Here is a 25,423-nt window from a genome sequence, read left to right as displayed (position 1 = left end):
AAATCGAAATTTTTCTTCACAGCAAATTTTCAAAATACGATAAGTGCACCGATAAATAAATTCGGTGTCGTCAGCTGCAGTTTATCGATAACATTCACATTAAACAAAAAAAGGCTCATCTCCATAAATAAAGATTAGCGATAGTGGCGGGAATAAATGGATTTCCCTATTGAATTGTGACTAATGTTATTTAGTCGTATAACATATTTGCGCTTAGCGAAATATGTGCACTATTCCGCTAAGCAACCCACTGACATGAAGTTTCTAAATGTGGCCGAGAAGAATGATGCTGCGAAGACCATCGCCGGCCTCCTATCCGGTGGCTCAGCGAATCGTGTAAGCAACAAGAGTTTGTTATTATCTTTTTAAATTGTGTAAAAACTTTAGCTAAAACCGATTTGCAGCGTGAAGGCTACTCAGTGTACAATAAGGTTTACGATTTCGAGGCGCAGGTGCGTGGTCAGAATGCCAAAATGGTGATGACCTCTGTCTCGGGCCATCTGATGCAGGTTGACTTTCTCGCCTCATATCGCAACTGGCTCAATGTGGATCCACGATCGCTGTTCGATGCGCCCATACGCAAAACCGTGGGCGAGAACTATGAGCCCATTAAACGGACGCTGGAGCGCGAGGTGCGCGGCTGTCAAGGCCTGATCATCTGGACGGATTGCGATCGCGAGGGCGAGAACATTGGCTATGAAATTATCAACGTCTGCCGCGCCATTAAGCCAAGTTTGACTGTGTATCGCGCCAGTTTCTCAGAGATTACGACGGCCTCAGTGCGTCGCGCCCTGCAGCAGCTTGGGCAGCCTGACAAACGACAGAGCGATGCAGTGGATGTGCGTACAGAGCTGGATTTGCGCACAGGTGCAGCCATAACGCGTTTTCAAACAATGCGCCTGCAGCGCCTATTCCCCGAGAAGATTGCCAGAAATCTCATCTCGTATGGCAGTTGCCAAATACCAACATTGGGATTTGTCGCGGAGCGCTACAAGGAGATCGAAGCATTTGTCTCCGAGCCCTTCTGGAAGATCAGAGGTGTGTGATGATTATAAGCAGCTTGGAGATTCTATCAGTTTTGCATGAAATTAAGGTTTATTATTATTATTTTGTAGTGCTGCACACCATTGAGGATTTGACGGTGGAGTTTAATTGGGCACGCAACCGCTTGTTTGATAAGGAGGCTTGTGAGAATTATCTGCTCCTGTGCATGTCTGAGCCAGAACCACGTGCCACTGTGGAGAGTGTGACAGTGAAGCCAAAGCACAAATGGCGACCCACACCGCTGGATACCGTGGAAATGGAAAAGCTGGGCTCTCGCAAACTGAAGCTCTCCGCCAAGGAGACAATGACCATTGCCGAGAAGCTCTACAGCCAGGGTATTATCAGTTATCCGCGCACAGAGACCAATCAGTTCTCCAAGGAATTCGAGCTAGCTCCGATCGTAGCGCAGCAGACGAGCCACGAAGCATGGGGCGCATTCGCGCAGCGTGTGCTCGAATGGGGACCAAATCCACGCAATGGCACCAAATCCGATCAGGCGCATCCCCCCATACATCCCATCAAGCTGGTAACTGGTTAGTTGAAAGTTGAATATTCGAAAATTGAAATAATTTAGCAGCTGTTAATGCATTAACATGATATAAGTTTATATATCAAAAGAGGATTATAAGCTAATTTTATATGTTAAGCAATACATTTGAATTCTTTTGTAATTTTAGGTCTCCAAGGCAACGAGGCACGCGTCTATGAGCTAGTCGTGCGTCACTTTCTCGCCTGTGTTAGCAAGGATGCAGTTGGATCAGAGACGATTGTTAATATCGACATTGCCGGTGAGAAGTTCAGCGCCAATGGACTGGTCATACACGAGCGTAACTATTTGGATGTGTATGTGTATGAAAACTGGAGCGCCAAGCAGATACACAACTATGAGCGGGGCCAGCGGTTCGAGCCCACAGAGATAATGCTGCACGAGGGCGCAACAACGGCTCCACCGCTGCTGACCGAAGCGGATTTGATAGCGCTAATGGAGAAGCATGGCATTGGCACAGATGCAACGCATGCGGAGCATATAAATACTGTCAAGAAGCGTGGCTACATTGGCGTTGTGGACAAGGGGGCTCTCGTGCCGGGCATCATTGGCATGGGCCTTTATGAGGGCTATGACGCCATGGAGCTGGCCTTAGCCAAGCCGCTTCTGCGCGCTGAATTCGAAGCGGATCTGAAACGCATTTGTCTGGGTGAAAAGGATCCCAGGCTAGTGCTGAGCGAGCAAATTGTTAAGTATAAACAGGCCTATCAACAGATTATGGATAAGATTACAGCCATGGATGCCAAAATATCGCAGCGCCTCAATGAAACCCCAGCGGTGCCGAGTGCGACTGATAATCCATCGGGGCAGACCAGTGGAATGGTGCGTGAGCTCTTTCCATGCCCCCAGTGCGACCAAGCGCAACTCGCTCTCAAACCGAAGAAGAATCAGACGAGCTTCTTCATTGGATGCCTTAATTTCCCAGACTGCAAGAACGTCGTGTGGCTGCCCGAAGAGTGCAAGGAGTATAGTGTGCTGGATGAGTGCTGTCCCAACTGCGGTGATGGTTATCACATGCTTAAGTTCCGTCTGAGCAGCGCCTATTATCGGGGTCTATTCAATGCACCGAATGGCTGGTACAAGAACTGTCTGCGCTGTGATGAGCTTTTCCGTAGCACGTTCAACATCAATCTGGATCAGGTGAAACGGGTCGGTGGTATTGTGGGACAGGCGGCGGGGCCGGGAGGCGGTGCTGGCCTAGGTCCGGGACCTGGAGGAGGCGGAGGTGGAGGCGGCGGATCAGGAGGAGGCGGTGGCCCTCCCAGTGGCGGTGGACCTCCCAGAGGTGGCGGCAGTAGCGGCGGTAGCGGTCCCATCAGTGGTTGGGGTACACATGGTAGTGCATCTGGCTCCCAAAAAACAGTCAAACCACAACCGAAAAAACCAAAGGCAACAACAGCTGCTGGAACAGCAACAGGCGCCAAGAAGGCAACGAGAACCAAGCGCACTCAATCAACAGAGAGCATTAGGAGCTATTTTACGGGCCGGAGGCAGGATACGGCGAGCCTGGATGGCTTCTTCGACAGCAACGATGGCTTCGAGGAACAACTGCTCGCTGCAGCAACCATGGTAGAGTCAATAGCTCCTCCCGAATTCGATGCAGACATTGCTTCCGCATTTGCTGACGACGATGATGCGGACTTTGAGGCGCTTGTAAATGGGGACAGCAACAGCAGGCCGCCAGCAGCAGCTGCTGTTGGTTTGGACACCAGTTTAACGCAGTGGATTCGCAATGCCTACGAGTCCGAAGAGCAGCCTATGCTGTGGGGCAGGCAAGCGCGTGTTGCTGCCGACGTACAACCCGCTGCAAAGCGACCACGTTTGAATGTCAACGATTCAGTTGCTCTTCCTGCAGGAGCTGTTGCCACCACTACAGAGGTAGTGCTTTGCAGTGGCTGTCATCAACCGGCGCGTCAGCAAACTGTTCGCCGCGATGGACCCAATCAGGGACGACAGTTCTACAAGTGTCCCAAGCCAAAAGAGTGCAAGTTCTTCCAGTGGGCAGATGAGCAGCCGTCAGCAACAACATCGACAGCAAGCAATTGGAACAGCGCCAGCAGTAGCAGTAATTCCTCAAGCTGGGGTACAAGAACTGATAATCAGCGAGTTGCAGGCAACTCTAAGGAAGTCGGCAACTCAGATTGGGGTTCCCGAGGAGCAGGAAATACGTCTTCACGCAACTCTCCGGACACAGATTCATGGGGCAGTGGCAACAACTCCTTACGTACCACAAGCGGAACTGTTCAGCAAACCACAAGCGCCCCTCAAGCTGCCAATTCATGGGGTAGTAAAAGCTCTACGGCCGCTACCTCATGGGGTAGTAAACCCCCCACAGCTGCCACCAGCAGCAGCATCGGCAGCAGCATCGGTAGCACCTTCATGCGCTCAAATTCCAGCAGCACGGTCACCATCACCCAACCTTTGAAATCAAGCGATATTAAATGCAACTGCGGCAAACCCGCCAGCAGCCTCACCGTGCGCAAGAATGGACCCAATCAGGGTCGCCCCTTCTATGCGTGTCCGACGCGCGAGAAGACCTGCGGTTTCTTTCAATGGGGCGATACGGATAAGAATCAAGGTAAGGATTACATCTATCAAAAGGAGTGCTTCATTTCATATAAAATTCCAATTAAATTTAAAACGAATCATTCCTTAACAGTTTCTTTAACCACTAATTACTTTTTATCTTGTAGCAGAAATATCCAATGCAGCCGGGGGCTCTAAGGGCGCCTCCAAATCTAGCTGGGGTTCCGGCAATCAACGCTCTCAGCAGCAAAGTGAGGCAAGCGGGAGCCGGACAGGGCGACGCTGTGGTCTGTGCCGCGGGGAAGGACACACGCGCATCAAGTGCCCTCGGAAAGCGGAATTTGATTACTGAAAGTTGCACAAGTAATCAAAAAGAAGCAGACATGTGCATTAATTTCGTTAATTATAGTTTTAAACATTTATTGGAGCGAGCAACATATATCGGTTATATAGTCCAACCCATCCGTGGGTTGGGGTTACTAAGCTTTACTTTATAGCTTGTATAGCGCGAAAATAAGAGGGATATGTAAAATACACACGCACAGTTAAGGTACACGTTCTGTATATACGATGTATATATCGTAATTTAAAAAATATAAATATATATATATATATAATGGGCGCGTTGTTGAAGATCATTTATAAGTGAAAATAGGCTAAATGTAAACTTGCCATATACTGTTTAATACTCACAGAACATGCCTTTGAAATTGTATACAAACTATTCGATTGTTAGAATTAAACATTTTTAAATACAGCTTAAATTTTGTTAAGCTAATACTGCAAAACTGAGCGTAAAATTCAATTTTGTATGTATCTAAAAATTATTCTGAAATAAAAAGTATTTCAAATTAAGATCCTAAATTGGGCAGACTTGATTTTGTAAATACTAAACAGTATATAGCTCTTTGAAGTACAGTTACTTAACAATATGTTATGTTATATAGATTTTGTATATATATATATCTTCAATATATAGGCTTATAAAAGTCAATTTTATATAGAGTCGCGCGCATAAATTCAACATTAATTTTTTTACAGTTATCGTTAATCGCTTTCAATTCTAAAATCTAGTTTTTTTGTTTGTTTTTGTTTTTAATACATTAAATTGCATTTGGAAGTTTGTTAAAAGTCAGGAAACATTGTAAAATAATTATAAATATTAAGTTGAGAAAATAAATAATTGCGTTTATGTTAAGAACAATAAAGTTTAAGCTAATAGTGTGATTATTGAATATGCAATAAGACATACACAGATTGAAAATGTTAACACAGAAACGAAAGAAGGGCAGTTCATAATTATAAATAGTTATAAAAGCATTGGAACACATTCAAAAAAAAAAAAGAGTTAGACAAGCTTATGGAAGTCCCCACAAAACGGATTTCGAAGTCTAACATTTATAGGTAATTTATAATAACGTTTTAGGGCCCGCACATAAGCAAGCATTTGAGATGCTGAGAAATGAAATTGGAACGCTTTAAGTACATATTATTGATAAACACAGACTTGGGATTACTTAAGTTAATGGACGAGCACTCAACAAACCGAGTAGACTGCGCGCTTTGAGATGTTTGGATTGTGGTAAAATTTGTCCAAGTTTACAACGGATATCTAAAAAAAAAATTTGTATATCAATTTATTTCAGGCATGTTTCGTTTTTCATAATCCAAAATTTCTATAAATTGCGGTCCACTTATAAAACTTGAAATAGAATTTATCTTTTCACGAAGATAATACACAAGTTTAGAAGTTTATTTTGAGACAGAACTACGTATTTTAGATGGCAAGGGAATCTTAACAAAAGTCAAATACTTTTAGGAATATCTATGCAAATCTCCCTGGCAGTCTTATGTGTAATGCTTTAGTTAAGGATCGTTAGGACAAAGAGAGAACTACCAAATCAAATAGGTAGCAAAGGAATTAAAGAAGCAGTCAAATGAAGGCGACAAAATGGTAAAAGTTAAGCTACTAAATAGGAATTATTCAAGCAATTAAGCTTTAAATCGTTATTTCTAACGATAATCAAACGCTATGATAGACTCGCATGGAATGCAGGAATGGAACGGGGAACGATGAGAATCGAAACAGCCTTAAATGTCATGCGAAATTTGTGAAAAATACGAGGTAAACTCGATTGTAGAACCTAGGCAAATGATACCACATATTATTGAGCTGCGATTGGAATGTTTTTTTATGGTTTTTTTTTTTAAATTTCGACCTCTGGCGTGAATTTGCGTCAGAAGTAGATCTCCTCCTCCTCGGCTTTGGCACGTGGCGCCTGGCCCGGAGCAGCTGCTGTCCGCACACTCGGACGACTGCTGGTGGGCGTCTGCACCAGACGCTGCTGCTGTTGTGGCTGCTGTTGCTGTCCAGCATATCCGGCGTAGTGCACATCCTGTCGCGCCACATTTGGCGTTGAATTGGCAGCTGCTGTTGTTGTTGTTGCTGTTGCAGGCGTTGTCGTTTGCTGTATAATGGCCGGCGAGCTGCCGGTGCGTGAATGCTGCGGCGTTGGAGCCGGTGTGGGCGTGGCCATTTGCCGCTGCTTGTCGGCCAATTTGAGTGGGAACATCTGCTGCATGCCACCGCCGGCTATGTTGGCTGGAGAGGAGCTAGTAGTGAAGCTGGCGGATTTGTCGACGCGTGCTCCGGATGACAGCGAGGAGAGTTTCATGGGCAGCTTTTGTTTGACGAGCGTCGAGTTCGCCTTGGGTGCATTGTTGGCGCTGAGCAGATTAACTGGTGGCGTTTTGCAATTGGAGTTGCCGCTGAGCCATTTATCCTTGCGTCGATCAATCGTCGAGGAGGAGGTAGTCGATGTTGTCGTCACACCCGTTGGCGTGTCCAGTTCGTGTGCCTCCTCAGGCAGGGCGACAGGTGCCAGTGTCGGCAGCGGTGTGCTCGGCGACAGCAGCAATCCCTGACTGGACAGCAGCTCCATTTTGCGATAGAGCTGCTCGCGCTGCTGACGCACATCCTCCTGCTCGGCCTTGATCTGCTGTTGGAGCTGCAGCTGCTGAGCCCGCATCTCGGCCAGCTCGTCCTGCTGCTGCTGCTTCTGACGCAACCAGGCGGTCTTCTCCTCCTGCAGTTTGTCCTGCAAATTGCGTAACTCCTCCAGCTGATCTTTGTGCGTGTATGCACCAGTGCCGCCGCCGCCGCCACTGCTGCTATTCCGTGGCGACTCCCTGTACAGGGCCAACTGCAGCTGCAGACTCTGGATGCAGGTCATCTGCTGCGAAATGATGCAGAGCAGCGTGTGCAGATGATGGGACACCTGCAGCACGGCATAATGCTGTTCCTTGCTGTTCGTGGGCAGCGTGCTCGCATGCAGCTGCAGTGTGGGATCTGCGGATGGGATTGCTGGTTGCGTTTGTGTTTGGGTTTTCAGCTCACGCTTCTCCTCCAACTCCTGCAGACGGGGCGTCAATGCCTGCAGCGTGTTGAGCTTGGCATCGCGTCCCACCTTGCCACGCTTCTCATCGAAGCCGGCAAAGGTCTCCGCTCGCTTGGGCAGCGTGGGCGAGGCATAGAGTACGCTCTGCTTCTCGCCAACGCTGCTAACCGTGCGGGAGACGGGCAGCCCGGTGGCGGCGCTGTAAATGCTCGCCGCCAGCTGGCTAATGTCCTGCACGGTGTTAAGAACGCGACGCCACAGCTCTGCTGTATCGCAGTCCGTGTTAACCAGTTCCTTGTAGGAGCCAAAGGCAGCCAGAAAATTGGCAGCGCTGCCATTCGAATTGGCATTGGTATTGAGATCCCCGAAGGGCTGCTGCTGCTTGAGCAGATTGAATTGCAGCAGCAGCTTCTCCTCCAGCAGAAGCGCCTGTTCGATATCCTTTTGCCGCATCTTCTCGATGGTTTCGCGCTTGTTGACGCCAATGCGCAGCTTCTCCTCGGCAGTCAGCGCCTCCGCCTCAATTACATCCGTTGCGGGACAATCGAGCACCGCCTGTCTAATGCTCTGTATCCAGGTTTGCTTATCCTTGGGCGTCTGCACCTTCAGCTCGTACATCTCGGGGAAATCTGGATTAGAGCTAATGATATAAATGCCTCGGGATTCGGTGCCAGCTTTCTCGCGAATCAACAGCTTCTGCAGTGGCACAACGCCCGCCTTGTGCTCCGGCGTGAAGAAGGCGTATTTATTATGCGCCGAATTCTCGCTGAGGAAACACAGGCAATCCGTGAGCACCACGACCAACACCAGTTGGGTCTTAGCCCTGCCCTGCATCAGCGTTGCCAGGCCATCAAATTTGAGGCGACGTCGCGACTCGACGCCCAGCTCCGTCTTGCGGAATGGTTTATTTTTGTATATAGCAAATGATTTGGCATCGACACGCGCATAGATCTCCAGCTGGCGTTCGCGCAGCTCCTTCTCCGCCACACAGGCATCAACGTCGACCAGCAGCGATTTAACCAGAATCAAGGCATGCTGCAGCTTATCCGTTTCCAGCTTATTGTCCCGGGCACTCTTCAGCAGCGGTTCGATCAGCAGCGGATATTTGGTCAGCCTCTGCGTCACAAACAATATGCACTCGGGTATGCCCTTCTTTTTGAGCAGGGGATTCTGCAGGCAGTGCTTGTACCACTCGGCAAAGCTCGGCTCCGCCAGACACTGCTTGAACTGCTCCAATGCGCTGCGATGGTTGGCACAGAATTCGCCGTAGGCCAAACGCAAACATTGCGCCTGCTCCAGCGAGAAGAACTCGAGCAATATGTCCGCAATGCTGTCCACCAGGAGATGTTCGCGCTGCTTCTGGCGCAGCTGGCGCAGGAAGCAGGTGTGCAGCTCCGTCAGCTGCTGGAGGCGCGGAAACATGCTGTGCGTGTTGAGCGCTGGGAAATGCCGCTCCAGACTTTCCACGAACACCTTGCGCATAACGATCAAAGTCTGGCAGTGATGCTTCTCGGTCATGATGAACTCGTAGATGTGCTCCTGCCGCTTGATCTGCAGCTCCTTGAGCGTTTTCAGCTGCTCCTTGGGCACATTCGGGGTCCACGAATCGGGCTCGAGCAGCACAATTCCAAGTACCGGGTCCGCGCCCAAATCCTGCGCCTCAATCGGTGGCTCATTAAGAAACTGCAGCTCGGCGGCGCGTATCAGCGGCTGTTGGTCCTCCTGCTCCATTTGCAGCTGCAACGCTGCCGCCGCTTCGGAGCCATCGCAATAGTCCTGGCCCGCCGATAGCTTCTTGCGCTCGAGATGCGCCTCCATTTCGCTGGCGTTGAGCTGAACACCGCCCACGAGCGACTTCGTCTTGGCCTTGGGCTTCTTCTTGCGAAAGAAGAGGGAGCCACGCTTGGGTCGCTTCTCTACGTGATCGTACACCTCGATCTTGGCATGCGAACGCAACAGACTCTGATTCTCATCCTCGCTATCCGTGAGATGACGGGCAATCGCCTTGATGTCCTCCTTGGCAATTATCGACGATGTCGAGATGCTCTTCTGCAACGGTATCCGACTGATTATCTCCGTTGCCAGACTCCTCTTTGCCGCTATTCGCTCGAAATCTCGCGCCAGTTCCGCCTCATTCAGTGAGTGCGTCGAAATGCCTGCAAAAATAATGAGCAACCGCAAATTAAATTAGTAACTTTGCCTAATAGTCCGACCGACTCCGTAACTTGGCAGCGCTGATAACATGCGGCGGCGCTGGCTCTTGTGGAATTTCTTATCGTAATCGAAGAAACTGACTTCGACATTCGACTCCCTACCCAAACTTGTCCCAGCTGTGGCATATCAGTGCCCATCAAGCGTTTGCTGAGCCCATAATCTATGGAACCCATGCATTTCATTTCTACAGGTAAGCTGCATAAATACTTTAGTACATTTCCTAATCTTAGATATCCAAAGTAGTTTCGTCATACAGTTTGAGTCTGATTATTTTTCAATCACAAGCGTAATCAATATTTACACAAAACTAAATAGAGACAGAGACAGAAGAATTGTTAAAGTGTTGACAAATAGCAGTAATTTTAAATGCACATTTTGCAGCTTTTAAACTCAGTTCTCCTACACATTAAGGCATCATTTTCGAGTAAGTCAATAGAGTCACTAGCAACCTTCAATAGATATAATCTATATAATATATATTTCCATTATGATCATTCGCTACACTCGCAGCGCATTCTTGTCTCTCTCCCTCTATCTCTATATAGAGTGCATGCATCTATAAATTGTGTTCAGTTTTTATGGCACCATAAAACCAACCCACTCAATACAAATTTCAATTATAGAATTATGCAACTACCCCATAACCGATCCCCACTCACCGCCGGTGCTGTTGCGTGCTGAGCGACGTCGCTGCTCGGTGACGCGTATGGTTTCCTGCTCCTCGCTGTCGAGACTGGAGAGGCTGACGCTCTTGTTGGTGCAATCGCCGCCCGCACTGGCATCGTCCACCGCTGTCCACGACTTGCGGCGATCTGTGTGCAGCAGCAGGCATTGCTGTGGCGCCGCTGACCACATGACGCCCACGTTGCCATTGCCCGCATTGCTAAGATCGGGCAGCGATGCGCTGAGTATGGCTGCACTCAACAGACCATAATTGTTGGCCAACCCATCCGTATGATGTTGGCTGGAGGAGTTCTTCATTTGCTGCACCGTTTCGCGTATGTTTTGCAGCTGGCTGAGCGTATCCTCGAAGATGTTGTTATACTTGCTGGCCGAGGCGGGGCTGTGGGGCGTCACATTGATGATGGGTATCATATTGTGGTTGTTATTTATGTTGTTGTTGTTGTTGCTGCTGCTGTTGTTGTGCAGAACGCTGTTGTGCTGCTGATTACTGTTGTTGTTGTTATTGGTGGGAAGCACAGCGACAGCAGGTGCATTAATAACGGGTATACAATAATTTTGGCTTTCCACGGTGACGCGCGGCGTTGTTGTTGTTAAAACTTTAGCCGTGGCGCCATTGGTGAGGTGAGGTGCAATCGCTGTGGGATTTGGCTCAACAGCAGACACGTCATTGGAGTTGGAGTTTAGGAAATCGGTGACCACATCATTATCGCTATCATTGTCATCAGTGGCGGCAGCGGCGGCGGAGGCAGCAGATGCATTGTGCGTACTTTCCATATTATTTTAGACTACGTTTTGGTATTTTAATTATTTGGTATTTTCTCGTCTGCTGTGTGTCTGTTCATAGAAAAAGAAAGTTTAGTACAAAAGCCACCTACAACTGCACACATTCAAACATAAACACACTCACACACACATACATAAAGTCGACGCTGCTTTTGTATGCAGTTTTTTCGTTCATTTTTTTTTTTTGATTATTGATTTTCCCACGCACACACACACACAAAACTCACCCGCCTTGATGCGCGTTCTAATTGTTGCGCCTTGGCCAAGCGAGGACGAGGTTAACGTCAACAGCGTCCCAGCGCAAAACGTCCTTGCACGAAATACCCAAAAACAAAAAAACAAGTGGAACAGCAACAACAACAACAACAGGGTTTTGGAATGCAGAGGAGCAAGCAAGGAATATTTTGATTGGCACGCAAACAGCAAAATGAGAGAAACGTTTTGTGTTTTTTTTTGATATTTGAAAACTAAAAGAAGCTAAAGTTAATGCGATTTGCAACAATTAAACACTATTTGAGACACATATTTCTGCTTCAATCGAATCGTTTGGAATAACTTCGCTGAAGCGACTCGCTAAACTTCGTGAACCAATCAAATGAACGAACCAGTGCGGAAAAGAGCTCAACTCGTTGGCTATGTTATACGTTGTCACTGTTTTTTTTTGTTGCCTATATATAATTAAACATAGAAATGAGACATACATCAGAGCGCTCGCACACCATTTTAACTATTATTCAGATTTAATTGCTCATATTGTAATGTAAGTTTTGGTAGCAGCGTTTGGCGTTCGCATTTGAATTTTACAGCTGCTTGAAATGTTAACAGAAAAATACCAAGGTTATGTTAGTACACATGACAGTACATTTGAGAGCTGCCCAACACTGAGCGGGAGACGACTGCGAGCGAAAAGAAGCAAAAAGAAGGAAGAATATTTTTTTTAGCTAGTTTATAAATTGGCAAATTTTTAGTTATATATACATTAAGTGCATATCATTTAGGCTTCAAACCCGCATCCAACCATGCAGGTAAGTCCGAGACATTTTCAACATTTCCGACCCATTAGCTTGCGGCTGCAGACTGCTGAGCTGCCGACAGCGAAACGAAACGTTGACAAAAGAGACACGCAATCAATCGGCGTTTGCTGCTTTATACGCATTTTGTTTATATTTATTCAATTCTTATTGATTTTTTTTTTGTTGCAGTGGCTGGTGATGTTGGCGCTGCTTGCCAGCAGCAGCCTCGTCATTGTCGTCGATTGCTTCTATGTGCCCGGCGTGGCGCCCGTTGAGTTTGTGCGCGGTCAAAAAATCGATGTGAAGGCGGTGAAAATGACCAGCAGCCGGACACAATTGCCATATCAGTATTATTCGCTACGCTTCTGCTATCCGAAGAATGGCACACTCATCTTCAAGTCGGAGAATCTCGGTGAGGTGCTGCGCGGCGATCGTATTGTAAATACGCCGTATGAGGTCCAAATGGCCGAGGATGTCAATTGCAAGCTGCTGTGCAATAAGAAGGACTTGCCCATGACCTGGAGCAAGGAGGACTCGGCAATGGTTGCTGAGCGCATACAGCACGAGTATTTTGTGCATCTTCTTGTCGATAATTTACCGGTGGCAACACGCATTGCCAGTGTGAATAATCCCTCTGAGGTCACCTATGAGCACGGGTATCGTTTGGGCCAAGTGGAAGGCGATAATATCTACATCAACAACCATTTGAAGTTTATACTGTCGTATCACATGTACACCACGGATAAATACCGTGTGGTTGGCTTTGAGGTCATCACAGGCTCCGTTAGCCACAAGGAGCTCAAGTTTGAGGGCGAAAGCTGTAATTTCCCAGATAACCCGCGGCCACAGCTTGTGAATCCGTCGGGCGAGACGCAGCTATATTTCACCTATTCTGTCATGTGGAAGGAGTCCAAGGTCAGCTGGGCCTCACGCTGGGACATCTATCTGGGCATGCGGGATGTGCAGATTCACTGGTTCAGCATCATCAATTCGCTGGTTGTGGTTTTCTTCCTCTCAGGCATACTCACCATGATCATGATACGCACCTTGAGGCGTGACATTGCTCGCTATAACACGGATGACAACATTGAGGATACGCTGGAGGAGACTGGCTGGAAATTGGTGCACGGCGACGTCTTTCGACCGCCCAAAAATACGCGTCTCTTCTCTGCAATTATTGGCAGCGGCATTCAAATCTTTTTCATGGCCATGATTACCATCTTCTTTGCCATGCTGGGCATGCTGTCGCCCTCGTCGCGAGGCGCCCTGATGACCTCCGGCATCTTTATGTATGTGTTTGCGGGCAATTTTGCCGGCTACTGTGCTGCGCGACTCTATAAGACTATGAAGGGACGCGAATGGAAGCGTGCTGCCTTCCTCACAGCCACCCTCTATCCGGGTATTGTCTTTGGGTGAGTTAAAAATTCAATTCCTAACTTATCATCGGTGTACACGAATTAAATATAATTTGACTTTATTCAATTGATCCACAGCACCGGCTTCATATTGAACTTTTTTATCTGGGATAAATCGTCGAGCGGCGCTGTGCCGTTTACTACAATGATTTCGCTGCTGTTGCTCTGGTTTGGCATATCTGTGCCGCTGGTCTACCTGGGCTTCTATTTGGGCTATCGCAAGCAGCCGTATCAGCATCCGGTGCGCACCAACATGATTCCACGTCAGGTGCCCACCCAGCACTGGTATATGAATGCTGCACTGAGGTGGGTTTGATCCGTGATTCCAGCTTAATCTATACTCAACTCGCTCTAATCTTTCTGTCCACAGCACTCTGATGGCTGGCATTTTGCCCTTTGGCGCCGTTTTTATAGAGCTCTTCTTTGTCTTTACGGCCATTTGGCAGAATCAGTTTTATTATTTGTTTGGTTTTCTGTTCTTGGTCTTTTGTATTCTGGTCGTCAGCTGTGGTCAAATCTCAATTGTCATGACTTACTTTCAGCTGTGCGGCGAGGTAAAATAATTCGCCAATTTGCCATTATAACCTTTGATAACTAAATTCAATTTTTTGTACAGGATTATCGCTGGTGGTGGCGCAGTTTTATCGTCTCTGGCGGCTCGGCTGTGTATGTGCTTTTCTATAGCATATTTTACTTCTTTACCAAGCTGGAGATTACAGAATTTATACCCACATTACTTTATTTGGGATATACAGGTGCGTATCGTATATTAAGCACAGTAGTCACTCAAAAAAGATGACGCTTTTGTTATTAAATGTTTCAGGTCTGATGGTGCTAACGTTTTGGCTGTTAACCGGTGCAATTGGCTTCTTTGCTGCCTATGTTTTCATACTAAAAATCTATGGTGCCGTGAAAATTGATTAAATCTTCGGACGTGGAAGGCACACACAACGCTGTACACCAAACTATCCCTGCAATATCATTTGACCATAATACTTATTGCCTATATAATATAAATATTTATATATGAAAGCATAGCATTGTAAAAGCATCCCGGCACTTGCAACAGTCCCCGGACGCCATGTGTAAAATCTTGTTTAAGCAGCTGCTCTCAACTCTTAACTAGTGTGCAATAAGTTTCCTTTTGCCTACTGCTGCGCTTCAACTATTGACAACAAAACAAAAAAAACAAAACACACACCGACAGCCGATTGAGAAACTTAATTACTACATCAATACGAGAATAGTAAGTCGTCCCTGTGGGGTCGCTCAATTTGCGAGAGCGTTAGGGTACATTCTAGAAACGCCTAATTTATATATGTATGTAAAAACAAAAAAAAAAACAACGTAATCTAAGCTAAAACATAAACAAGAAATCTAATAAATCTAAGCTAAGTATAGTTGGCGACCAAGTGATTCAAGTAAAGCGGTTTAACTCGGAGTTGGTTAATTATGGAGTTTATCAGCAGACAATGTGAAAACATTTTATTTGATAATTAAGTTTTACAGCTGTTTTACCAGTTGGCAGTGATATCTAGGAATTGGATAACTATACCTTTTGCAAAATTATAGCATTGCAGTTGCATTGAGAAAATCGCTCAGGCTGGAAGTAAAAAAAACTTGAGTTTTATCTAAAAATTTCTATAAGCAAAGTGCACACAATGCTAAAGCGAATTATGTTGATTTTCTTGGTGTGTATCAGCCTTCAATTTGTATCAGTCCACAGATTATTTAGTGGGCATTATGAAGTGAGTGGTGTTGAGCTCGATCGACTCACAGTGAACCTTAAGAATAATGGATATATTTCAGGAACGTCAACGCACCGACAAACAGAAGGTTATTGGGAATGTCACCTACTCAATGTTTGTGTTTTGGAATACAGTATTGCCATTTTGGGCGCCCCCCATTGATAAAAATTGATACATGGACGCATTGTGGCATATGTATTTAGTTTATTCATTTTTTATTTTGTTATTAATCGACTATATGTATGTATGAATAATTTACATAGCACAAAATAATTGTTAATTAATTTATTTTGATTTTGTTGTATTTAGTATTGTACACAGAGAGATGTTTTAAACTAAGTTGTAAAATATCTTTAAATCGAATCGTATACACATTGCCATATTACCTGCAGCCTAAAAATACTACCTATTCGAGCCTAGCGCTCATTTAGTTTAGTTAATGCACATTTAATATGTATTTTAGGTGTTTTTTTTGTTTTGTTTTGTTTTATCATTTAATTGGCATGAACACGACACGAACCCATTCCATGTGAGCGATTAATTTTAACATATATATATGTAGATCAGCATGTAGCACTAGGTTTACAAACCGTTACAACTTTTGGGCTCAATATTACTAGTTGAAAGTTACTTAAAATTTACACTAATTGCTAAATCCAAACGTCTTGCAACTGGATGCGGCTTCCCTCAAAACCATCCAGGATCTCAGTTTAATGTTTTCGAATCGGTTTACCTCAGCGGGTTCCGATTCCTTAAACGCTAGCGATTTCGTTTGGTCTTGCGACTCACATTGCCTTCAATGATGATCTAAAATGGGCAGAAATTCCAATATAGTTTAATCAAAGTTTACAGAAAACATCTAACGAACATATGCCGGAGGCTTTTCTTGAACAATTTTCGTTGGTGCATAAGCGAAATTATAGGGACACTTGAATTGCTGTGTGCATGGGAAGGGCTTAGTTTAAATCCAAATGCTGCTTGAACAACTAGGCACATACCTGTAGAATCTGACTGGCCTCGAAACAGGTGCCAGGCAGCAGGATGACTGGTGCGCTGACATTGCCCGCCTCCACGCACAACATGTTGGGGAATTCGTCGTCACCAAAGTCACTCATCTCGCGCGATCGATCAATCCACGGATTCCAAATTACTAAAAACAATCAAGGGTACAAATGTAAAAGATGTGTAATATGTGATATGGAAAGAGCTGAACCTTGAAGAATAACTGCGTGGACTTTTCATATGAACAGAATTGAGCCTTGCTAAACTCACCCGTATCTGGAAAATTGTATTTGTGCAGCCTCATCTTGCGGCCGGAAACCACATTGGTAATAACATGCTCCTGCGGCGTATGCTGATAGATTCGATCGGTCCACTCATTCACAGTGACCACCTCGCGTCCCTCCTGTTTCGTGATCAAAAGTGCGAAATCAAACTTAAGTATAATATGATTTTAGGTATTATATACAAACATGCCTGGTACAAAGCGCCTTCGCGTGTCTTGTCTATAAAATGACAGCCCTGCAGGCCAGTTATCTGGCATCGTCGCACATCTGGCACCTTGAGATACGTGTGGAGCAACATGTTGAATGTGAAGCTCAGATCCTTGCTGGGATTATAGACGCCAATGTGAAAGTGCAATTCCTTCTCACGCAATATCAGCCGATAGGTGATGCGAAATCTAATTTGCATTTGAGTAGTTTAAGTTTAAGTTTTAGTTGAGCAATATTGATGGACTCTTGGTACACCCACTGATAGTTCCATATGGAGCGCGTGAACTCGTTGTCCATTAGCGAGAATATGGCCTCCACATCGCCATTGTGCAGCCGCTCCGGTGCCCGATCCAGATGCCAGCGTGTTATACGCGCAAAACCATGCTGTGGACCAAAGGACCACGGTCCAAATTGAGCTGCGTTTAGAAAAGATTTGTGCTTATAATATTAATTTGGCATGTATTTAATCAAACTATAATTTAAAAATTATACAAAAATAAAGCAATTTTAAAGAAATGTGGGTAAATGTAGATTATAATTTCTTTGCAGAAAAAGTTCAGTGATTGAGCAACCATGAAAACATAATTTAATGAAATTATTTCAAATTACAAATTGTACTAATTTGAAATATTTTCTTGAAAATCGGTTTTAGAACTCTTCTACATTTCCAACAATAGATGAATATTTGTTTTTTATAATTCACTCACGAAAGACAAAGGGTATGCCACCACGTATCGCCTTCTTGCCATCAAAGGAGGCCAGCTTGCTGAAAGAGGAAATTGTGATAAAGATTTAAAAAGAGTTTCCGTGGATGAGGGCAATGTCAATCAGAGTTAAATTTGAGAAGCTAATTATAATATCAATTGGAAGGATTTCCCTTAATTTCGATTTTCAAACAGACCCGAGTAGTTTGGTGTTGGCTATCAAGCGTGCCTTAGAAACTGACAGCAACCGGCAGTCCCAAAATAATTTGAGCTGACAAAATATATTTCAAGAGACAGTCAACTATAAAAACGTAAGCAGACATTCAGAAATTTCTGGATCTTCTGCACGATGGGAGCTGGCAAAAAAGTGTCTGGCAATTGGCGTTTGGCTGGCTACTTTTTGCTCGATGATTCAGTTGAGTCAGTTGGTCTTTTAGTTTTTTGCGTACACTAATTTGCCGACGCATCCATCAACTGGCTGTCCCTTCTCCACCATCTCTCTCCCTCTCTCTATCTCTCTCCATCTCTTTAACTGTTGCTCTCGTCTGGTTTCTCTTTCTCTGGGAGCCCGGGCAATTGTGTCATTAATATTGTCAGGTTGTAGTTGGCACAACGGATCAGTTTTGAGCTGGGCATTTTGCACCGTTTTGTGGAATCCATCCAAGTGGCATTTATTGTGGCAGCTCTTAAAGCATTAGCTCTATGCTCTGATTTTTGTTTTAGTTTCAGTTTCTGTTTCTGTTTCAGCTGGTGCGGTCACAGTTGTTGCCACACGTACAGCAACTCCTTTGGCACCAAGCTGCACACACACACACACACACACATACAAAAAGTGTCCCAACTTTTTGCCTCAAAACTCAACTTCAACTTTACTAGCAGCACGGTTTTTGTGCAGCATTTGAGCATTTCTTTCTCGCTTTTGCTGGGTTTCCAAATGCCAATGAAACAAAAAAAAAATATATAAAAATAAACAAAACTAAAAAAAGGCGACGCAATGTGTAACGAACATTCGGACAAACGTTGAGAAAAACTCGAATCAAGGCAAAGAAAATTAGCAAAAAAAACGTTACGAGTAATATTGCCTGGCTGTATCATACCCTGTAAACGATTTTGATATACATATATGAAACCATTTTTTTACAATGGAATGCATTCTTATTTGACTTCAGTAATTATCATAATATTTGTCCGACTATTTTTTTTATATATTTCGTTTTTTCTGTCTTTTTCGAAAGTGAGTGCAACACTTAACGAAAATCGAAAGCACTCAGTTCGATTAATTGCCAGAGTCGCTTCTAAAGCCTATGCAAAAGAAGTTCATAATTTGTCAAGCAAACAAACCTAAATTTACAGATACGTACATACAACTAATTAACTAATCAAATTTCAATTCGCAATGCTGCTGCTGACAGGGTATACAAAGGAAAAACTTCAACAGCGCGTGGTAGGCAGCAGCAGCAGACTAAGCAGCAGCAGTTGTTGCCAACGCCAAGAAGCCGCAGTTTAGATTCGAGAAGAAATGTGACACAAAATGTAAGAACATTGGGCCACTGTGCGAGCAATGCACGGAGTACATGGCACATCATGTAGTCGTAGTCGTAGTCGGGATTTATCGATCTAGATGCCGCGCCAAAAACTCCATTCATAAAAACCAGCACATTGTTTTCCTTGTTGTTGTTGTTTTATGTTAGAGCAGGATAGCGTAGGCAGGCAAAGAGTAGAAAAACACAGTGGCCCTCAAAGCAGCCCAGTCCACACACACACACACACATACACATACGGCTTGTTTTGTGCATGTGCAGCAAGCTCTCTCTCTTAGTTCTCTCTCGCACTCGCATTCGCTCTCACTCACTTGCTCTCGCTCCCGCTCTACGTCACTTTGGCAGAGTGCGTTTTTGTGCTAGTGTGTGTGTGTTTGATTTGGCTGGTTCGACGTTGTTTGGGGTTCGGTGTTGTTTTTGTTGCTGTGTCATATAAAAACATTTTGCCGCCAAACAGAATGGTTGAGGCTGTCCGTCCCCTTGCCCCCCACTCCATCAGCGTCGATTGTTTCGTTTCTATTGCAGGGCATCCTTTGTGGCTAGCTAACGTTCAGCTGTGTGTGTGTGTGTGTGTTCGTTCGTTGAAAACTTTTGCCAAACACTTTTTTGGTTGCATGCCGTTAGTTAACGTGGACTTGCGTAAGTTACTTCAACTTCAAACGACCGCCGATGCGCTTTGGGCTTAAAGCGCGCGCTTTCAATGCGGCGTATGCGTAATATTTAAAAAACTTACGTTCAACTCGAGCGCTTACCTCACGAACAACTGCTCCTGATTATTTACACGCCAGGACACAACTGTGGCACCTGTGCAAAAAATGAAAACAAAAAAGCAAAACAGTATTAAATACAATATAAACAAGACTCAATTACGAAGTGGAAGATTGTCTAATTATGGATATTTAGATGTGCAGTTCATTGAGGACCGCTCGCCAAGGCAATGGGAGTTTTGAAAAATTACTGTGTTCAACTTAGTATATCTTTGCTTTACTTACACACTTATGTAGCATGTGACCTAAGGACAGGAATTCAGCATAATATAAATAATATTTTCATATTATTTTACTATTATTTTTGTAAGGAAATGCAGATATTCTGGGCAGAGTTTGTCCTCAACAGACTCAGACCTATTCGTTTCTTTGTTTAACATCGCTATTCACATTTACGAAATGTTGCTATATATTTGTTAGAATCAATTATATAAAATGAGGAGCCAACATTTAGCTTTTTACATTTATTAGAACCGTTTGATTTTGAAGCAAACTATTACTCAATGTAAATTACACACAGACTTTAAATGTGGCCATCAATGACGCACACACACACACACACACACATAATCGCACATTCATCTAACCCACAAATGTATGTATGTATAGCCTGCTAGCAAACTAGATGTATCTGAGGGGAGACTCTGAAAGAGAGTCTCCCAGCTTCAGAGTACAGTTAGAGCAATGGCCATTCGACTATTCAACTATTGGGTGGGTGCAACACACACTTGCGTGTGGGTGTGCGTGTGTGTGTATGTATGTTTGTGTGTGTCAGGGCCTGTCTTGGCCCCAACGTCTAAGCAGAGCTTATAATTCCGATTTTTCGCATGGGCCATATAAATTGCAAATGTTTAGTTTTAAATAATAAGAGAGCAAAAACAAAAAGTAGGAAATCAAAAGCCAGTAGGCAAAACATCAAGTTGTACTTTAGCAAAGCGCACTCAAAACTTGTCAGAGTCGGATCGCGTTTGCTTTGGCGTCTCTTTTCTGTTATTTTGTGGTGGCAAATGTGACTCTGTCTGACTGTGGCTCAAACACAGCGTCGAAATTTAACGTGGGCAGAGCGAACGAGTCGTAATTGTTGAAAGTGCGCTCAGTACATAGTAAAATACACACACACATATATATATATATATATATATATATCTATATATTGTATACATATATAACGCCTAATCGAAATCGAGTTGCGAGTAGGAGCCCCACACAGACAAAACGACATAACGATCTGTAAGACAGCTTTTGGCTAGTTGCGCATATCCCCAAAACCCCATAGACCCGTAGACAGATAGATTCATTATTGGGCCAATGCTGATAAGAAGTGCCGTTGAGCGGCTTGCGATCGATTGAAATGAGTACAGAATACAACAAACAAGGTTAACTGGGTTAACTTTATAAAAGTACGCTCTAAAAAACAAAGTCATAAGTTGTGCTGCAAAGAATGAAGATCAAAGCAATATTTGGAAATATTTGCCTATGTTAAGTACGAAATTTTGCAATTGAAGATATATATTCAAACCATAGAAAATTATCTATTGCTTATGTATTTTATTTTATTTCCTTGATTCAGACTTTTGGTCCAGAAATTTCTGCTACTACTCAAAATCTCCATTTTTCGCTGAGTGTAGTGTACCTTTTGATAACCTCTAAGTTGCATAAATTGTCGAACGTCAGCTCGATCGCAGCTCAAATCGCTTCGGAGCGAAAGTTTATAAAATGCTTAACCAATTTAGTTGGCAAAAACAGAAACAAAAACATTGCTAATCATGCGCTAAAAATAACGCCAGCAACATTTCAAAAGCTCCGAAACACCAAACTGAAGATATCAGCAGTGATTGGTGGTCGCTTCTCTCGTTTCGATGTGGTTAATTATGATTAATTATTGTTTTATTTTGGGGTGGGGGGGAGAGGTCACAAACACACACACACACTCGCACAGTGGCGCGTTCACTTACCATGCAAGTTGATTGTGCATGTCGTATTATTGCCACGATCCAATACAACAACACTGGTCGCTGCCACGGCAGCCGCAGTCGTGGCCATTTTGTTTTTGGGGCAACGGTTTTTTTAAGCTCCTCCACAAGTTCTAAGCAGCAAAAAGCGCCCCCTGTAGTAGAAGTGATCACTATTCAAGGAGTTGAACGAAGCTATTTCAGTTTGTTTGGGCTTTGTATACAGTTATATGTACATATGTGTATTTATATATATATATATATATATGTATATATATTGTGTTGTATTCTTATTTTTAAACTGTTGCTTTTTAACGCAAGACTCAAGGCAGGTTTGATTTTTTTTAAAGTGTTGCTTTTATTGTTGATTAATTAGCAATTTACATAATATTCTCAAATTTTGCGAAAAATTTATTCTGCACGCAAAGCAGCACAGAGCCGGAGCTGCACACTCACACACACACACACTAGCACAATACGCGCAAAAAGCGGCCTTACTAAAGCGCGCACTCACACACACATATAGAGCGCAGCTTGAGTTTTTGTCAATGAATAAATACGTAAGAAAAAAACTCGTGCAAAAAACGTTAAGGCTCAAAGTCGCGTAGCCCGCTTCTACGTTGCAACGTTCTCAAGCGACCGATTGAAACTAAAAGCTTATAACTCACAGCTGTCGCTGGCTGGCGCAAAGTTTACAAATTGAAACTGAAAAGCTGAAAACGACTATCAGCTGATCCCAAAGAGTTATCGTTGAAATTATCGATTACGTGGGTGGCAGTACATCGTTGCTATACATCGATATGCTACTGCATCGTTGTTTTCTTACATCACTAGAAGAAGACTTCTTCTTCCATACGTGAATTTTGGGCAAATAGATAAAAAAGGGATTTAGGATTTCGGGGCGTATAAGACAATCAACCACAACGAAAATGCCGAAGTTCTACAAACTTGACATTAACCGCACCGAGTGGGAAATACCGGAGACGTACCAGAACCTCCAACCCGTTGGACAAGGCGCCTACGGCCAGGTATGCAAGGCACTGGTCCGAGGCACCACCACAAAGGTGGCGATTAAGAAGTTAGCCCGTCCTTTTCAGTCCGCCGTGCATGCGAAGCGCACGTATCGCGAGCTGTGCCTGCTGAAGCACATGGATCACGAGAATGTCATTGGTTTGCTGGATGTATTCCATCCTGGCCAGCCAGCCGACTCCCTGGAGCAATTCCAGCAGGTTTATATGGTGACTCATCTGATGGACGCCGATCTGAATAACATAATACGCACCCAAAAACTCTCCGATGAGCATGTCCAGTTCCTTGTGTACCAGATCTTGAGAGGACTCAAGTACATACACAGCGCTGGCGTCATACATCGTGACCTGAAGCCCTCCAATCTAGCCGTCAACGAGGATTGTGAGCTGCGCATTTTGGATTTTGGTCTGGCGCGGCCAACGGAGAGCGAGATGACTGGGTATGTGGCCACACGTTGGTATCGCGCACCCGAAATCATGCTCAACTGGATGCATTACAATCAGACGGTGGATATTTGGTCGGTGGGCTGCATTATGGCCGAACTCTTAACCGGACGCACACTTTTCCCGGGCACCGATCACATACATCAACTGAACCTGATCATGGAGGTGCTGGGCACACCCAACGACGAGTTCATGAACAAGATCTCGTCGGATAGCGCTCGCACCTATATCCGTTCGCTGCCGGTGATGCCGCGTCGCAGCTTTCGTGATGTCTTCCGTGGCGCTAATCCGCTGGCCATTGATTTGCTTGAGAAGATGCTGGAGCTGGATGCAGAGAAGCGCATTACCGCCGAACAGGCGCTGGCCCATCCCTATATGGAGAAGTGGCACGATCCCAGCGATGAGGCCACTTCAACGCTCTACGATCAAAGCTTCGAGGAGACCGAGCTGCCCGTGGAGAAATGGAAGGAGTCCGTCTTTAAGGCGGTGCGCGAGTTCAAGCCGCCGCCGACTTTTGCCGAGCTCCTGTCACAGGCCAAGTAGCAGACGAGTTGGATTTCATTGACGGAGCCGCAAACGAAAAAAAAGTCAACAAATGATGCTACAAATTTAGTTGTTAGTTGAATGAAGTCCAATCGTAAACGTATTCGTTAATTGTAATTTGTTTCTAAAACGAAAGTCAGCCTTAATTAATGTCCAGTTCAACTTTTTGGTGTTGGTGTTTAACTATATGTATGTATATATATATATGTATGTGTATATATATATACTTTTCGTATTGTATAAATGTAAATGTATATGTATATTTATATACAGTCTACAAAGTCAAGCGGTTGGCCCACCAATCAATGCGGCCGTTAGCTATAGCCATAGAAGGAGCTCTCGCTCTACATAAATAAAAGTGCTCTTGTTTGTATTTACAAAAGTTCTGTCCAAACCAAAAAAAGACTACATCGATTTGTAATAGGCAACAACAGCTATTCTTAGCCTGGCAAAAATCAAAATGTAAGATATTTGCCACCAGTTGTTGCAATTAAATCTGCTGGATTTTGTCACAAGATTATCTCAGGATATGGATGTGAATTGAAAAGAAGAATTAAGAAGCGCTGTTGCAGCGTGCACGACATTCTAATATATCTATCGGTAACAGCTATTTTCTGCCAATCAAATCTGTCTCTAATTTTGCTGAGTGTATATTCTAGGTTACATGGTTTTTACAGCAACAGATCCTCCAAATAACGTTCGAATTCCTGTTCGCGTGACGGTTGATCTTTGCTAATATCCAGCTGCTTGCTCCAGATTTGGTCGTCCGTGGGATCGCTTGCTTTGTCGCCTGTGGCATCATCACTGGCCACTGGATCTGCATCTTCTTGCTGCGCCATCTCCGGCTCATTCACTTCATCAGTTTCTTGATTTGTTGCGTCCAGTTTGCGTCTTTTGTGTTTCTTTTTAGCCTTACGTTCATCCTTCTCTCTGCGCCGCTGACGCTTGTGCTCCTTTTTCTTTGTATGATAGTTTAGTTGATCCGTGTGCACGGGACAAAGACGCACCTGTAAAAAGTTTAAAATGAATTCCAATTTACATTCGTTTTCCTTTTCTTCCTTTTTTTTGCTACCTTAACGAGTGCGTTTAGTGGGGTACCGTGCTCCAGATATTTGAAGTTCACCTCCCAGCTGCGCAGACCGTCACGCTCGCCGCAATGCCGACTACCGCACTGGAACTGACCCAAACCGTCGACAACCTCCTGTTTGGTGCGCCAGCGCAAAGCGATCTTGTTCTCTTTGTAGCGGCTGAGGTCGGCGATGCAATACTCCTTGAAGAGTTTGCGATAATAGCGCAAAGCCAAGCGCTGCTCCCAGCTAAATGCGGCGAGGTCTGCATCCTCCTCATCCCAAAGGAAACGATGATTCTCTCGTATCACGTCAATGTCACGTTTGTGTTTGCGAGATTCCCCCTCGGCGGCCGTGGGCAGCACATACTGATTGAGTATATAGTTGTGACGCTCTTTGGCTGTGAGTTTGTCCAAATTTATGGGAAATAATGTTTTGCTGCTCATCTTTTTTTGATTGTTTTTTGCTTGTTGACAAACAAACAAAACTACCAAAAAAATACTAAAGTATCG

The 25,423-nt window shown here is 44.6% G+C and overlaps 6 protein-coding genes across 8 annotated transcripts; 3 read left to right on the top strand and 3 right to left on the bottom strand.

The window, feature by feature from the left end:
• The first annotated feature begins 161 nt into the window (after window positions 1-161).
• Window positions 162-4,903, top strand: LOC6562244 (DNA topoisomerase 3-alpha). Of its 2 annotated transcripts, none has more exons than XM_032735720.2 (5): window positions 162-336; window positions 405-1,038; window positions 1,116-1,577; window positions 1,722-4,169; window positions 4,288-4,903. In XM_032735720.2, the coding sequence occupies exons 1-5, from the start codon at window positions 184-186 to the stop codon at window positions 4,467-4,469; spliced, it is 3,879 nt and encodes a 1,292-aa protein (XP_032591611.1). In that variant the 5' UTR covers window positions 162-183; the 3' UTR covers window positions 4,470-4,903. The 2 variants fall into 2 exon arrangements, with proteins under 2 accessions (XP_032591611.1, XP_001988332.2); XM_001988296.3 differs by having other exon boundaries at window positions 163-336; window positions 4,285-4,902.
• A 311-nt stretch (window positions 4,904-5,214) lies between these two features.
• Window positions 5,215-11,783, bottom strand: LOC6562245 (rho guanine nucleotide exchange factor 18). The gene is made up of 3 exons (XM_043214743.1): window positions 11,424-11,783; window positions 10,389-11,247; window positions 5,215-9,671 (listed from the first exon to the last, which is right to left on the bottom strand). Exons 2-3 carry the CDS (start codon window positions 11,185-11,187, stop codon window positions 6,355-6,357), a joined length of 4,116 nt encoding a protein of 1,371 aa, XP_043070678.1. The 5' UTR covers window positions 11,188-11,247; window positions 11,424-11,783; the 3' UTR covers window positions 5,215-6,354.
• A 286-nt stretch (window positions 11,784-12,069) lies between these two features.
• On the top strand, window positions 12,070-15,050 carry LOC6562727 (transmembrane 9 superfamily member 4). The gene is made up of 6 exons (XM_001988298.3): window positions 12,070-12,221; window positions 12,399-13,621; window positions 13,703-13,930; window positions 13,995-14,178; window positions 14,241-14,379; window positions 14,448-15,050. The coding sequence occupies exons 1-6, from the start codon at window positions 12,216-12,218 to the stop codon at window positions 14,546-14,548; spliced, it is 1,881 nt and encodes a 626-aa protein (XP_001988334.1). The 5' UTR covers window positions 12,070-12,215; the 3' UTR covers window positions 14,549-15,050.
• A 592-nt stretch (window positions 15,051-15,642) lies between these two features.
• LOC6562728 (glucose-6-phosphate 1-epimerase) lies at window positions 15,643-22,434 on the bottom strand. 2 transcript variants are annotated; one of them, XM_032735995.2, is made up of 10 exons: window positions 22,344-22,434; window positions 21,833-21,984; window positions 19,863-19,914; window positions 17,573-17,631; window positions 17,125-17,281; window positions 16,849-17,053; window positions 16,645-16,777; window positions 16,371-16,522; window positions 16,241-16,309; window positions 15,643-16,179 (listed from the first exon to the last, which is right to left on the bottom strand). In XM_032735995.2, the coding sequence occupies exons 2-10, from the start codon at window positions 21,918-21,920 to the stop codon at window positions 16,132-16,134; spliced, it is 963 nt and encodes a 320-aa protein (XP_032591886.1). In that variant the 5' UTR covers window positions 21,921-21,984; window positions 22,344-22,434; the 3' UTR covers window positions 15,643-16,131. The 2 variants fall into 2 exon arrangements, with proteins under 2 accessions (XP_032591886.1, XP_032591887.1); XM_032735996.2 differs by lacking the exons at window positions 16,241-16,309; window positions 22,344-22,434.
• Window positions 22,435-22,644: 210 nt separating this feature from the next.
• LOC6562920 (mitogen-activated protein kinase p38b) lies at window positions 22,645-24,226 on the top strand. The gene has a single exon (XM_001988300.3). It carries the CDS (start codon window positions 22,759-22,761, stop codon window positions 23,842-23,844), a length of 1,086 nt encoding a protein of 361 aa, XP_001988336.1. The 5' UTR covers window positions 22,645-22,758; the 3' UTR covers window positions 23,845-24,226.
• LOC6562080 (protein FRA10AC1) lies at window positions 24,094-25,408 on the bottom strand. Its single transcript, XM_001988301.3, has 2 exons — window positions 24,917-25,408; window positions 24,094-24,851 (listed from the first exon to the last, which is right to left on the bottom strand). The coding sequence occupies exons 1-2, from the start codon at window positions 25,355-25,357 to the stop codon at window positions 24,516-24,518; spliced, it is 777 nt and encodes a 258-aa protein (XP_001988337.1). The 5' UTR covers window positions 25,358-25,408; the 3' UTR covers window positions 24,094-24,515.
• Window positions 25,409-25,423: the final 15 nt, after the last annotated feature.

Source organism: Drosophila grimshawi, unplaced genomic scaffold (genome assembly GCF_018153295.1).
Source record: "Drosophila grimshawi isolate 15287-2541.00 unplaced genomic scaffold, ASM1815329v1 contig_1377, whole genome shotgun sequence".
Lineage (NCBI taxonomy): Eukaryota > Metazoa > Arthropoda > Insecta > Diptera > Drosophilidae > Drosophila > Drosophila grimshawi.
The sequence above is the reverse complement of the archived record's forward strand: the minus strand, read 5'-3'. Positions and strand labels throughout refer to the sequence as shown.

Coding starts and splice junctions, on each gene's coding strand:
- LOC6562244 (XM_001988296.3), top strand. CDS start 184: ATGTTATTTAGTCGTATAACATATTTGCGCTTAGCGAAATATGTGCAC. Junction 337..404: donor CCGGTGGCTCAGCGAATCGT/GTAAGCAACAAG, acceptor ACCGATTTGCAG/CGTGAAGGCTACTCAGTGTA. Junction 1,039..1,115: donor GCCCTTCTGGAAGATCAGAG/GTGTGTGATGAT, acceptor ATTATTTTGTAG/TGCTGCACACCATTGAGGAT.
- LOC6562245 (XM_043214743.1), bottom strand. CDS start 11,187: ATGGAAAGTACGCACAATGCATCTGCTGCCTCCGCCGCCGCTGCCGCC. Junction 9,672..10,388: donor AGCACGCAACAGCACCGGCG/GTGAGTGGGGAT, acceptor TTATTTTTGCAG/GCATTTCGACGCACTCACTG.
- LOC6562727 (XM_001988298.3), top strand. Junction 13,622..13,702: donor TATCCGGGTATTGTCTTTGG/GTGAGTTAAAAA, acceptor ATTGATCCACAG/CACCGGCTTCATATTGAACT. Junction 14,179..14,240: donor ACTTTCAGCTGTGCGGCGAG/GTAAAATAATTC, acceptor TTTTTTGTACAG/GATTATCGCTGGTGGTGGCG.
- LOC6562728 (XM_032735995.2), bottom strand. CDS start 21,920: ATGGCCACGACTGCGGCTGCCGTGGCAGCGACCAGTGTTGTTGTATTG. Junction 19,915..21,832: donor ATGCACAATCAACTTGCATG/GTAAGTGAACGC, acceptor TTTTTTGCACAG/GTGCCACAGTTGTGTCCTGG. Junction 16,310..16,370: donor AGGCCAGTCAGATTCTACAG/GTATGTGCCTAG, acceptor CCATGCACACAG/CAATTCAAGTGTCCCTATAA.
- LOC6562920 (XM_001988300.3), top strand. CDS start 22,759: ATGCCGAAGTTCTACAAACTTGACATTAACCGCACCGAGTGGGAAATA.
- LOC6562080 (XM_001988301.3), bottom strand. CDS start 25,357: ATGAGCAGCAAAACATTATTTCCCATAAATTTGGACAAACTCACAGCC. Junction 24,852..24,916: donor CACTAAACGCACTCGTTAAG/GTAGCAAAAAAA, acceptor AACTTTTTACAG/GTGCGTCTTTGTCCCGTGCA.